Genomic DNA, 14,077 nt, shown 5'->3' on the forward strand with positions numbered 1-14,077 from the left:
GACCTACATTACATTACATCCAAGCGGCTCTTGGATGTAATGTAATGTAGGTCTTGTTTTTTGTTACATGTTACGTGTCATGGACATAGTTTTACATTTTTTCATTGAACAAAAATTTTTTTTTTCCTTATGCACTAAGGTGATCATGCTATGTTTTTAATATAGCAATAAAAGCTACGTTTTAATCAGTTGATTTCCGGTGGATGCTGGATCGTGTTTTGCTTTTTCTTGGCTTATGGTGCCTTTGTCCGGAGGGCAGATCCGTGCACCATCCAGGTGTCAGTTATATATACATCTCTACTGGCTGTGGATCAATTGTATCAAGTGACAAATTCAAGACACCCTGTGCCAGATGGCGCAAAGCAGCCCCAGAACATAACAGAGCCTCCTCCATGTTTCACAGTAGGGACTGCGGTCTTTTCAAGATATGCTTCATTTTTCCGTGTGTGAACAGAGCTGATGTGCCTTGCCAAAAAGTTCAATTTTTGTCTCCTCTGTCCATAGGGCATTCTCCCAGAAGCTTTGTGGCTTGTCAACATATAGTATGGTTATTACTTTTGCCAGATTTAAGTTATTTCTGTTACCATTATGGGTTTATAATTCATTAAACTAAGGGTACCAACAATTTTGTCCACGGGGGTAGATGTGTGGTATTACATACCGCTAGAAAGCAAACAGTGCACTGAATTAGGCACACTGTCAACTTTCCTGGTATTAGACCTGGGGCTGGAGATATCGGTGCCACTATTTTGGTATATCTCCCCACTATATGAAGACCGTGCCTTACTGCTTAGCATCATCGCTGGGCTGCGAGGAATGCTTCCCCCCCCCCCCCCCACACACACACACAACTGTATTCTTTCATAGACTTGCACTGTTAATTTTGGAACTAGTATCTCCAGCACTGGGGCTCATACTAGGGCACTGCTTTATAGCGGTATATAATAAGGCACATCTATGAGGATGTAAAAGGTCCTCTTTTAGTGTGTGGCCCTCTTATCTTTGGGGTCTCATGCAATTGCTTGGATTTCTTAGTGGGTAACATCGACTCAGCCCATATATACCAGCAAATTATAAGATGGACATCAAGGGCTCATGTACTGTTCTTGCACATGGACGTCTGTCTTGCCTGAAGAATTTGACTAAAACACTCCCACAACTAAAAGAGAACAAAAATATTTTAAAAAAAGTTTTCTTGCTGGAAAAAGTGAAACTTATTCTAGGCTACCTTTTATAAGACAGCCCCCTCTAGATCAATGCCTGGTTTTCTTTGAAACCTACAGACATTGTCTGGAACTAAAGCCAAACCAGAACATCTTTTACAAAAGGGAAGATGGACCCATCCCAGACAGCTGTTTGGAGGTTATTGCTCCTCATTAGAGCGGAGCAGGGTACTGGTTTGGCTGGATGAAAGGCCACTGATGTGGGTCAGAAGGGGACATTTCTGGTGAGAACATTCTCCTACGGAATTATTAGAGGAACTTGAAGGGAGTGTCAACTGTTTGAGAAAATTTCTGAAATGACATAGACCACTGTGTAGCGGCATGTGAAGCTCTAAAAGTGGGCACTCCTCTCACATACTGATCGCTGGACATGGATCCCTTTGAGAACACGGGAAAAATCAATGGCTCCCAAGATTGCAGTGGTCACATGATTTACCCATGTTGGAATTAAGCTGCCTGTACCTGTCATTTTTGCTGCAGGTTTTTGTTTTGTTTTTTGGTTCCTTTTAAATCTGCTCCAAAAACTGCATTAAAAAACTGATGCTTTTCTACCAAGAAAACTTGTTAGGCTCTGTTGACACTTGTGTAAAGTTTTGTCATTAATGACGGAGTTCAGGTTCCATTATGTAACACTGGGCAGTGGTGATTGTTGGATCCTATTGACTTACAATGCTGCATGCTGCGCTATTCTTTCCATCACATATGACAGAATCTCTGACTGAAGTGTGAACAGAGCCTAATAAATCCAATCGGTTATCACCAGCACTTTCCCAGACCCCTGAAGGGATATTGGTTCAGTTCTGCGGCTGTTTATCCCCGATTCGCCATTCATATGTCTTGGAAAGCTGGGTGACAACCCTGCAGCAGCACTAATGGTTGTCAGATAGCCTCTCTGACAACCTCTATAACCTGGAGAAGAATGATAACACTTTTAATCATTTATATTTCCTGGGGTTCATTTTTGGGGGGTTCCTAGCAAGGCAGACATGATACTGCTCAGCAACCAGGCCGGTAAATAGAAGTTATAGGATTATCTCACTGATAACAGTATCCATGTCCCGGACAACAACGCCTCCCAGGCCCCGGCCTCTGTATAGTTCAGACTGCAGGACTATGGATACAATTGCTGTTATGTATGAAATCATGTTCTTGGGCTCCTCCCCTCAGCCGGCCCTGCACTCTGAGTGCCACCCAGCGGTCACACGTCAGCCTCATGCGCTATGCAGGTTCCGGGGTTCCCTATCTCCTCCCCCGGCCCCGCTCAGTGCTGTTGCTCTCCAGCCCGCGGTGATAATAAGATCCCAGGACACAAAATGGCGCACAGCTGTCGGTGGCGGTTCCCAGCTCGGCCTGGGACCGGCCGGAAACTGGGAGCTAAACACAGACTGGCAGCCGTGCTAAGGGAGGATGTAAGCGTCACCGGATGCAGTACGGGTACTGCGTATGGAGTCTCTTTGGCCCCCGGGGGCCACGGGAACTGTGGGGGGGTTGGACCTGGATTTGATGCGGCGTTGCAAGTATCCGTAGCTATTGGGAGCAACCTGAGACGGTTCAGAGACGTGTCCGGAGGCAGCAGCGGGGAGGTGAGGAGGAAACGGGGGAGGAAGGGTGGCTGACGGGAGGGGGGGGGGGGGGACATGTTGTCTGGGGGTGTGGGGGGCGGGGTGCGCTGGATGCAGTGGGTGTCATTGTGTGGTATATGGGGTGCAGGGCTGGGAGAGGATGGCCAGGGTGTATGTGCGCCCTGGCATGGGGGCAGAGGGGTGTGTGACTGGGGGTGCACAGGGGAGCAGAGGGGTGTGTGCCTGGGGGTGCACATGAGAGCTGCATGCATCTCTGTATGATGGAGGCTGTGCTGTGTGCTTACACACCACCTGTCTGCAATGGGGGACCCTCTGGGGTCCTGGCTCTATGCTTGACAGGGATTTTGGTCATGAGGCAGGGCACCAGAGCACAGCTGTATACATGGCACTTTGGGGTGGTGACCTAAGAAGGTGGCTCTGATCTGACTACTTACATGAGTTCTTCAGTGTCATCCCTGCCATGGCTGGGAGCACAGAGTACCTGGGCATGGAGTCCTGTGCATCATCCCTGCAGTGTACCATGCCTGTGCAGAAAAGCTGCCATCCTGTGCACCAAGCATGCAGTGCCTGTACAGTGCCCAGTGACATGCCTGCAGCGTGCAGAAGAAGTGGGCATTGCCATCCTGTGCACCATGCATGCAAGGTGCCTATCGACATCCAAAGCATTGAGGGGCACAGCTGGCATGCAGACTGGTAGAGAGAGAGCACTGCAGTTTTTAGAATGGGCACAGTAACTGTTTTGCAAAAAGGAGCCAAATGCACCATGCGTGGTATGTATGCACCATGCCAAGTGGCATAAGAGGCATTTAATACCTGCAGTGTGTGCATTAGATCTGTCTTATGTGGGCACTTGTGAAGCATGGCCAATATACATTTATTGTAATGGTTGCCAGCTAATTTATGTAATGAAGGATGAAAAGTAAGGTGGCATCATATGTTATGTATGACTAATGCCAAGGCCATGCAGGGCTCAATTACCATGTGCTCTTGCCAAGGTGCCAGTGGGTGTGTGTGTATTAGCATATGTCTGCTGAGGTGCTGTCACTTCTATATGCCCTCAGTGGCAGCATGTGCTGCAGCAGAGCGCTGACTATATGGCAGTGCTGCTCTCCCTGGCCTGAAAACGTAAGGGGGTGTGTCAGCCTCTTACACACGCAGTGTAAATACACTCTTACATAGATGAAGCCCTCATAGATCTGACTGTACATACTGATGAGTAGTCTCCATATTTACCCTTGTATATGTCATGCATCTACATAGCAGTCACCTTGCTGCTTGTGTATGTCATTTGCATTGATGATTGGGTATAACTGGCACATGCCAGTGCCACTTGCATCTCCATTGTATGTCACCCTGGTGGTGATGCCCAGTCAGGGGTATATACGGATTCTCAGGTTGCATTTGTTGAGGATATTGGTGAAGGGATTATGTCTGGGATGCACGGGATAGGTTTTATGTTTCATGTGTGTCGCACTTTGAGGAAGTGCTCGGAGGGGGCGCCTGTCACTGTGTGCGGCTGTATGCGTCTTTGTTGATCTCTGGTTACTCGGGGTGGGGGGGGTGTCTCCCCGTCTGTTTATGTTGTGCTCAGAATGAGGGGGGTCTGGTATTTTCAGGGTACCCTAAGGATATGCTTATATTGATGTGTAACAGGGCAGTGCATATACATTTTGTCATTGATCTCAGGGTATGGTTGCTATAGTAGTGTGTCTGCTTTCATGTTACATGTTGTAAACATAGGAGGAGTGGTGTGTGTGTGGGCTGGGCACCGCTTATTGTGCTTGGGACATGAGGAGGGGGCTTTGTTTTGGCGGCAGAAGAGCAGCTGCTGTCTGAGTCTTTCAGCTTGGGGAGGGGGGGGTCTTCATTCTATATGGATATTGGGGGTGAAAGGATTGTGTCAGGCCGTCAGACTTAGCTGACTTGTATTATATATAATCTGGTTGTCTACCTCCTTTATTCTTCACTCACTGGCTCTGTTTATTTCAGTATATAATTTGGCATTGTGTGCCATACATACAGTGTATAGGGAGAAATAAATAAATAAATATATATATATATATATATATATATATATATATATATTCATCTCTCTGCCCTCTTCTGTTCTGCCCCCCCCCCCTCCCCCGCTGTTAGCGCTCTCCCTCTTTCTCATTTGCTGTTATCCCTGTCTTTCACCCTCTCCTTTGCTCTTCTTTTTCTTACCTGTGATTCTCTCTTGCTCTTTCCTCTGCTTTGTGCACTCTTTCTCTTCTTTGCTTTAGGCCTGGTTCACATCTTTGTTCGGTATTCCATTTGGGGAGTCTGCTTGGGAACCCCCCGAATCGAATACCAAATGCATTGACAAGCAGTGAGCTTATGAAAGCACATAAATCCCATAGACTTTAATGGGGCCTGAGTGTTTTCCGTGCGGTGACCGCATAGAACATGCGGAGAGAAAACTACTTCATGAACTACTTTCCTCTCCACCTGACTCATGTGGCAACACGTGGGAAACACATAGACCCCATTATAGTCTATGGGGTCCGTGTGCTTTCATAAGCTCACCGCTTGTCAATGCATTCGGTATTCCGTTCAGGGGGTCCCCAAACGGAATACCGAACGTGGATGTGAACCAGACTTTGCTCTTTCTCTCCTTTCCTTTGCTCGCTCCCCTTTGCTCGCTCCCCTCCCCATTGCGAGCTCGCTGGATCCTTTTGCTCTCCTATAAATGGAATAGTCCATCAGTGTTACATCCACAGAGATCTGGAACCAGACCTTGCTCTCTTTCCTTTGCTCTCTTTCCTTTGCTCTCTTTCCTTCCTTTGCTCTCTTTCCTTTGCACGCTCACTCGATCCTTTTGCTCTCTCCACCCTTCTGTGATAACGTATGCATGGAATACTCCATCAGAATCCGGAAACCTGGACTCCTTGAAATCAACTGTTCTGAGAAAGCATGGCCACCATTAATGCTAACATGCTGCTCACCCACTGTATGATGCGCACTGCTGCAGTACTGATACCCTGCTGCACACTGTATGGTGAGTGAGCCGTGCAGGTCCCAGCATATTAGCATTACTGGTTGTTGCACTGTCCACATACTCAATTTTCCATACATGCTCCATTTCCATATGCCCATTGTTTGCCCATTTCTGCTTTCTCTCTTTATTGATCAGTTCTGTTTATAAGCATGGCAGAGTTTTTCAGTCTGCTGTTTTTGTTTTTTATCTTCACATCATGCTTTCTCTATTTTAACTCTGCCTGACCAGGGCTCACTACCACCCCTTCCAGGAAAGTAGAAGCTATACAGTAAATTGACGGATGACTCACATCCCTAGCATCACAATATCTTGCTTTAATTAGTGCATTTTATGTAAACTGACACTCTCATCTCACTGGGACTCTTTCTGTCTGTTCTTTCATTAATGCAAATATTATCCCTCTGGCATACCTTACTTGTTTAGGCAATGAAATCTGACTGACGGCTCCCACCCATGCATTCTGAGAACGAGGGTCCTGTGTTCCTTATTCACTGAGAATGCCAGTCATCCTCTGCGGGAGTATGGCATCAGCAGACCCCACTGAATCCTATAGACATACCTAAATATTTAGCATTTGAAAGCCCCTTTAAGACTCTATTGCAAGAGTAGCCAATGTTTGTTTTTTGCACAATGTGAGGTACTAGGGGTGCAGTACAATAACGGGAAGGTTGTCCTTCAGTACACTATAGTCATGTAACACAAACCACAATATAGGGGCGCATTTAGACTGTCCTCCCGGCAATAAAAGTACATGTGCAGCCTGCATATAGAGTAAAACTCATGTGGCTGGGGACACGGTGTGGCAGCACGCTTTTACATAGGATGGTGACACACAACATAGGAGTAGAGAAAAAATGATGGGGTCAAGGATATATAACATGACACACAACGTACCTGAAGGCGGTGAAGGATGTATCCGGTCTTTTTATGCCAGTGCTCTTACGCCTCTGTAACGGAGACACTGATTCGTTTCAGCTACAATAAACGACATTAGATGCTGAGTGTCGCCACTGTAAGGAGAGCACCCTTAAAATTTGCTGACTCCATTAGTGAGAATTAACCCCTTTCATGAACCAGAAGGGCACTGATATGTGACATGGAGGTACTAATAAAGTATCTTCATCATGACGGTTCCTTATTAGTACCTCTAGTTGCCCCTCATATTAGTAACTGTTACTAAAACTGAAAGACCCCCAACCCCAAGGGCCTGACATCAATAGTAATGGTCACCCCAGCATATTTTTTATATTTCACTATTGTACTAAAGGGTCTGGGGGGTTCATGGTTCTTATCTGGACGCCTTTTCAGAGATCACAGGATAGGAACCTATCGCTGTAGCAAAGTTGGTCCTTATGTATTATGGTGATGTGTTCATAATGGTGCTCAGCCTACTTTGCCTCTCCCTTCTCATTGGTGGGACAAGGGGGTAGTTAAAGGAGCATCCTTTGGAACAGAGCTGTTGTAATAGAGGCTCTGAAAAGGGGAGCTCATTTATAAACTGTGGATCCCGCAATGGCCGTATGCGGGCTACCATACCAAGGAAATATTCATCACGTGTCACAGTTGGCACACATGCCGGGGGTTATCCACCCCTTGTGTATGCACCCGTGTGATTTGGCAGTGTACTAGTGATGCCTTTAATGGCTAGTACATTGACCCATTTATCTCTATGGCCCCATACACACTCCAGTGAGCCTGGGGAAAAACCCAGGACAAGTCCTATACTGTCTGTTTTGTGGCTCTTGCTCTCTAGATGAATTGAATGTCATCAATGTACCATTTCACCACGGAGCAGCTACATGTATGTGGTCATGTGCGTGTAGCCTGAAGGGGAGGTATGTGATTAGTCAGTGACTTATAGAAGAAACTGTAGTGCTGAGAAGCCATTTGGCCATACATTTACCCTATAGTAATTATTGCAGAAAAGTGCTGCTTTACTGGCTGGTCACTCAACCATGTAATGTATGGATGGGATTTCTTTTCCTCAAAGTAGATCTACCTGTATGACGTCCGTAATGAGTCATATAAATATGGCATATAGACAGGAGTCCTGTTGTTAGACACCCCCTTTAACTTTGAGGCAATATTTTTTTAGGTCACATGTATTCATAATATCTCAAGTGGAATAATGTAAAGTCCACATGATGGGTGATCAGTTTCTGGTTGGTTGGATCTGATTCATCTACTGTAATCTATATATAGGGTATGTGACCAGAAGCAGCTGCACTTCTGTACACTGTAGGACTCACTTAAATAGGAACAGAGTGGCTTCTGGCCTTATGTATACAACTTCTTGCAGTCAAATCAATGCAGGGTCCATATGCCGGACCCCCCACTGATCAGGAAAGGTTGTCATTCTCCAATACAAGTTGGTCCGTAGAAAATTGACGGCAGAAAAACACCACATGGTCTATCTAGTCTGCTCTTATATTATTTCCATTTTATCTTTGGAAAGGCATGTGTTTATCCTAGGCATGCTTAAATTCACTTCCAACTACTGTTATAGGGAAATATTTTCTTCTTTTTAATGGGGGTGGGGACCTTGATTGCCTAAATGTTGCTTTCACTTCCATGTTATAGCACTGTTATTTCCATCTCAGTACGTCCACCTAATGTGCCTCGTGTCGGTGGTCACACATGCTCAGACAGACCACATGAATCCTCCTACTTATGGGCAGAGTGTTGTGTAGACTACCAGTAAGACTGCACTGGTAGTCACTTTTTCATGCCTGTGCTTTGCCCACATGCGATGGGACTTTGTATGAATTAGGGGCAAGAACTCCATGTCTAGTCATAGGATGAGTCGCTGCCAGAACGACAGTCATTCAGATACCACATATTACACTTAGTCATTTGGAGCTGCACATTTTGGCAGGGGGTTCACAGCCCAGCCTCTGACTTTGGTGTGAGGACTTCTTTGAATGGGTCCACATTGTGTTTTACTAGTGAGCTGTTTGGGGCATATGTGGTATGTGAAAAATGTCCCCATAAGTAGCACATTACAAGAGTGTTGGCTGTGCCGCCTGGCATCTGGAATGTGAGCCCCGTGCCGATCCTGCATGTGTCTCCTCTCCTGTATGGAAAGCTTTGTGTGCGTCTGTGGTCTGATCAATAGTCCCAGGCTCTGTACAGATTGCTGTGTCACTGTTTGGAAACACGTGAGAGACGGAAGGAGGAGCGGCGCTTATTACAGCACATGTTCTCATCCCTGCCTGGGTTTCTTCCCGTTCTGATTCTCTCCAGCTTATATTAGAAAGCACAATTGCATGTGGCACACAGAATGGATGCTTTCAAAGGATTTTACTATTCCAGAAGCATGCCAGCGTGTTCTCCCTTCACCCATTACCTGATAGGCTGTCATTCTCCAGGCTTCTTTCACGTGTACTACACTCCTGTCCCTGCAATCCATCTACTGAGCAGACACCATCTTGGCTTTATAATTCTTTGATCTGTTATCAATCCCATACTGCCTCACATGGGCAGCTGAAGACTGGACGCAATCTGCCAGCTTGGAGGCAGCGCAATTTTCCCTCTCTCTATAGTGTCCTAAATAATCCTAAAAGAGAATAATTTCATAGTCTCGGCGGAGGCTGAGATGTGATGTCCTTCGTTATAACTGTGTGATAGGAGATGTCTGCTCATCAGTAGATAGTCACAAAAGTTTCTGTCTGTGCGGTGCAGTCCATCATACAGGTAGTCAGTGACCTGTGTGTTAAAGGGATTTTCTGGCCCCAAATGAAGTTTTCCTATTGATGACCTGATCAATAGGCTACGTTATCGGCGTGTGATTTTTACGAGGCCTGGAAGTCTCTTTAAGCTGGTCTGCTGGTCAGTGAGTGTATGTGGCCTGCTTCTATTAAAGTAGTAGGGGTGGCACTCCATTTCTCCCTAAATAATCACTAGGCAGTGGACAGCCATCCTGCAGCCTGCACACACTCCCCGTCCATAGAAACAACATATGGCACCTACGGACTGCTGGAACAGCTGAATTGTGCAGTGTTTGGATGGTGGACCTCCACAGATCACATATTCATGACCTATCCTGTGTATAGGAAATCAGTATAAAAATCAATTTTGGGACGGAATACCCCTTTAACATTTTATTTCATCTAGTCAGAGTGAGATCATATGATGTACCAGTAGCGCTAACTAGGAATAGCTAAATAAGGTGATAGTAACAGAATTCTATACTGTATATTGGGGGAATCACCGGAGTGCTTCTTTAAGCTTAGCCATCATGTTGTCAATGAAGTTTTTACACCAGGGATGGACCGATCCAAGATACATGGCTAGTTTTCTATTGATGTGTTCAGTGAGTGTATACTCTAATGTTCTGCTGGTGTGGTTAACACTGTAGCACTTGCAACGCTGGGGTCCTGAGTTCAGATCCAACCAAGGACAACATCTGCAAGGAGTTGTATGTTCTCCCCAGGTTTGTGTGGGTTTCCTCCAGGTACTCCAGAAGAAGGTGGGCTTTGGTTAGTTTAAATGCTATGATTTTCAGTTTGGGGCTGTTGTGCCTACTAGAAAAGGTAATGATTTACCAGCTGGGCAACTTGGGGTTTGGCGGTTGTAGAACTTTGGGAAGGGGCATGTCTTGATTCATTGGTATTTTAGGAAAAGCCCCTGCTGGGTTATTACAAGAGAATGGAGGGCTTTGTAGAGAGGAGGATCCTGTCATGGCTACAGACTAAGTGGAGCATTGCGTTGGCTGTTGGGAGGTAGAGTTGGGCTTGCTTGTTGGGAAATTGGGGCGACCGGCTTTGAGGCTTGAGGAGCATGGGAGGCAGATTTACCACTAGAGGGCGGAGTTCGCTGCTGGAGAGTCTCACCTCTGCTGATCACATTGATAGCATTTTATAGGCCCTTAATATTAAGTATGCTCCCCATATTTGCTGCAAAGTAAGAATGATTGAGGAACAGAAGTGTTAATAGGCTATTTTTGTAAGTTAACAAAATAAAGTGAATGAAAAAAAGCGAAATCTAAATCCCTTCAATATTCGGTGTGACCACCTATTAGAGGAGGGGTCCCCTGAAAGTGATGATATGGCCCCCACAGAGCCCTGATCTCAACATTGAGGGAAGGGAAAGTGCTTAAAATTCTTGTACAATACTGAATGGGTGTGCATATAAATACATACAGTATATGCACAGGTATGTGTGTTTATGTATATATTGATGATAGATAGATAAACACAGTCTTGTGGTTCCTAAAGTCTTGCATGACTAACGTCTTAACACTTAGATCGTATCCCTCTGTTTCCTGGAGTAGTGAAAGCACATCTAGTATCTGCCATGCAGGCTATCAGTATGTTATAACATCAGGAGATGAATTTGCAGCTTTTATCTGCCTGTAACAGGTGCTCTGTTGTGATATGATGGGGAAAAGGGGATTAAATAAGAGACTGTGAGCCAACAGATGAAATAATTGTATACTCTGCCTGAACTGAATGGCAAATAGGGGGATGTTTTTTAGCCGTGGATTTAATATTGTTACATGAGTAACCCAGTAAGTTCCTATTCCAGTGTCCTCTCCTCGTCTATGGACATGCTACGCCAAGATGGCTACTGCACAGACATGTATGGACACTGCAGTGTAACTCTATTAACTGCTTGTCTTCTGGAAATTGTCCAGCACTGAAACAGATACATAAATTTACAATGATATACGGTATTATTGGGTAAGGGTCTTGTGACCTTGCATGCATGTAGTGTCCAGATTTCATCCATTAGATGATGGGTAGGCCATACAGGCAGCACATGGGTGCCATCCTGATCACCTGCTGCACGCCACTTCTCTTCTTATTGGACTTATATTTTATGGTCATGTTGGATCGTCATCAGCGACCGCTGAACTACAATCTGATAAATATAATAAAAGAACGACTATTCTCCCACTAAAATTTCTGCCTTACCAGTGTCCCCACCATTTTGCTGCTGGCTTGGTAGACTTTTACACCTTAGGCTAGGTTTCCATCTGCGTTTGGATTTCTGCTTGGGGAGACCTTTTCCGCTTAAAAAAGAAAAAGTGGTCACCTTCGGAAACCTGTGAACCTTATAGAATATAATGGGGTCTGCCAGGTTTCAGCCCGAAAAGGGTGAAAGATGAGGCGAGAAAAGCGCGGAATGGGGAACGCAATCACCAGGTGGAGACTGAGCACAAATATGAAACTAGTCTAAGATTCCCATACATTGAGAATAGATTTATACTTGGTGTTGCCTGATGCTTTTCATCTTTGCCTGCTTTGGGTATGTTCACATGTTGGAAAAGGTTCCCGCCGTGTGACTTATCTGCTTGGCTAGCCACAACGGGATGCAGTGCATCGGTATCCCGCTCCTGAATGGGCCTAATCAGGAGTGAGTCTCGAGCCACGGACGCTGTGGCTGAATCAGCCGCGGGAAGATGGGGCATGTCTCTTCTTTTCCCCGCTAGCTGAAAAAAATCACTAGTGGGGGAAAAAAAAGCGCGGGACTCCCGTTGAAATGAATGAGACATTTTTGCAGGTGGCTTTTGAGGCAAAAACTCTGTGTGAACATCCCCGTAGGCCGGGTTCACACGGTATCAAGCTGTGACTTGATGCCGGCCCAATGAATGGGTCTAGTCGGGAGGAGGGAGTGTCTTCAGCGAGGCGAATCCACCTGAAGAATGAGCATGTCGCTGCGTTTTTCCAGGAGCCGGAACAAACAGCTCCCGGAAAAAAGAACTGACTGACTCTCATTCATTTCAATGGGAGCCATCTTTTTGGTCAGGATTTTGAGGCGAATTTGGCCTCAAAATCCTGACCAAAAAACTATGTCTCTTTGTCACTACCACTATGGGTGCTCGTAGGGGTCAAGCTTTGGGTTTATTCTCAGACAAGGAACTACAATGTCTTTTGCCCACAGTGTAAAATGTCTTCATGTCTATGTGAGAGTTGCGTACAGCTCTACTGAATGTGTTGGTGTAACTTTTAGTTGTTGCCTTCCTTGTCCTCTTCTCTGTAGCTGTGAGGGGATTCCCCGCTGTAAGCCACAGTCAGGATGAGCGTAGACATGGTACTTTTTTATGTACTAATACTAGAAGAAGAATGTATTATTCATAGCGTCGTGTTTCCTGCACAGTAAGAACAGGACAGGGTGTGAGCCTCACTGACATGCATGTGAAGTGACGAGGCATAGGTCAGCCTGTGGAAGTTCAGTTCGGGGCTGTTGTGACCTATTTTGTTATAAATGGGAATTTTCAGGCAATGTGTGTCACCTATTGCTTAGGGATGGCCGCCTATCTGAAGTGGTATATGGGTCTAGCAGTGATAAACTGTGTCACAGGATGTGCAACCTCTTAAAGGACATTGTAAGAGGGAATCAAAAGAACACCATGAGGCACTAGAACAAGGATGTGACCGCAATAGCTGCACACATAGGGATTCTCTGGGTACAGAGGGTTTGTTTTTAAATTTCTTTTATATTCTTTTCGAAGCCCTGTTACCAAGTCCATGGCAAATGCGAGCCCACAAACCTTTCTCAAAACACTGAAGCCAGATTCAATGGTTTCTCGTGGTCAGAACCCTATGTTGAATGTCCATTAGTTGTGGCCATCACAGATCTGCAATATATGACCTGAAGAATAGCCCAGCAATGTATTGCCACCAGTCTTTCCCACCCTGTGGCAGAACCCGACAGACCCCATTTAGTGGCTACATTGAATAGTCTTGTACCTGAAATCACAATGTAGAGGTGCACTAAGCCTAAAAGCTTGCATTTATTCTATATGTGGGTGCTGCTGGGAAGGTTTAGTGCAGAAAGGCTAAGTTCACATGGAGTTTTGAGGCAGAAAATGACTCCCATCTGTTCCATTCATTTCAGTGGACATCAGGTAGAATTTTTAACTATCTTCAGATGGATTCCCACCTTGCAAAGTCCATTAAAATAAATGTGAAGTGGGAAAAAAATGGCATGGTTTTTGCAAAATCTCTCTGCAGTGCATTTTGTTCCTGACTCACATTCAAAATTTGCTGTTGGCTCCTATTGAAATGAATGCGAGAGTATGAGAGGCTTTTTTTTAGGCAGATTCTGTAAAGCTTAGTGTGTCTGGAGTCCAAGCATAAAACCGGTCATACATAGCAGAAAAAAATGTCTCAAAATGAATATTGCAGTTGATACAAGTGAGAAGGGGGTTTGGAAGGAGCCCACGTGTGAAGTCCGGTCTAGTTATTTAGTAGCATTATACTCTCCTTGTGAAGGACACCTCTCCGTGGCATGGTGTGACCTGCAGG

General features: G+C 45.5%; 1 protein-coding gene across 2 annotated transcripts in view; it reads left to right on the top strand.

Annotated features, from left to right (window-relative positions):
- Positions 1–2,488: 2,488 nt before the first annotated feature.
- KMT2A (lysine methyltransferase 2A) overlaps positions 2,489–14,077 on the top strand; it is a 73,716-nt gene continuing 62,127 nt past the window's right edge. The window contains exon 1 of one of the 2 annotated variants that reach the window (XM_075279875.1): positions 2,489–2,806. In XM_075279875.1, the coding sequence (XP_075135976.1) occupies positions 2,537–2,806 (270 nt within the window). In that variant the 5' untranslated portion in view covers positions 2,489–2,536. The remainder of the gene's footprint in view (positions 2,807–14,077) is intronic. The other variant, XM_075279874.1, reaches the window with a different exon arrangement.

Source organism: Leptodactylus fuscus, chromosome 6 (genome assembly GCF_031893055.1).
Source record: "Leptodactylus fuscus isolate aLepFus1 chromosome 6, aLepFus1.hap2, whole genome shotgun sequence".
Lineage (NCBI taxonomy): Eukaryota > Metazoa > Chordata > Amphibia > Anura > Leptodactylidae > Leptodactylus > Leptodactylus fuscus.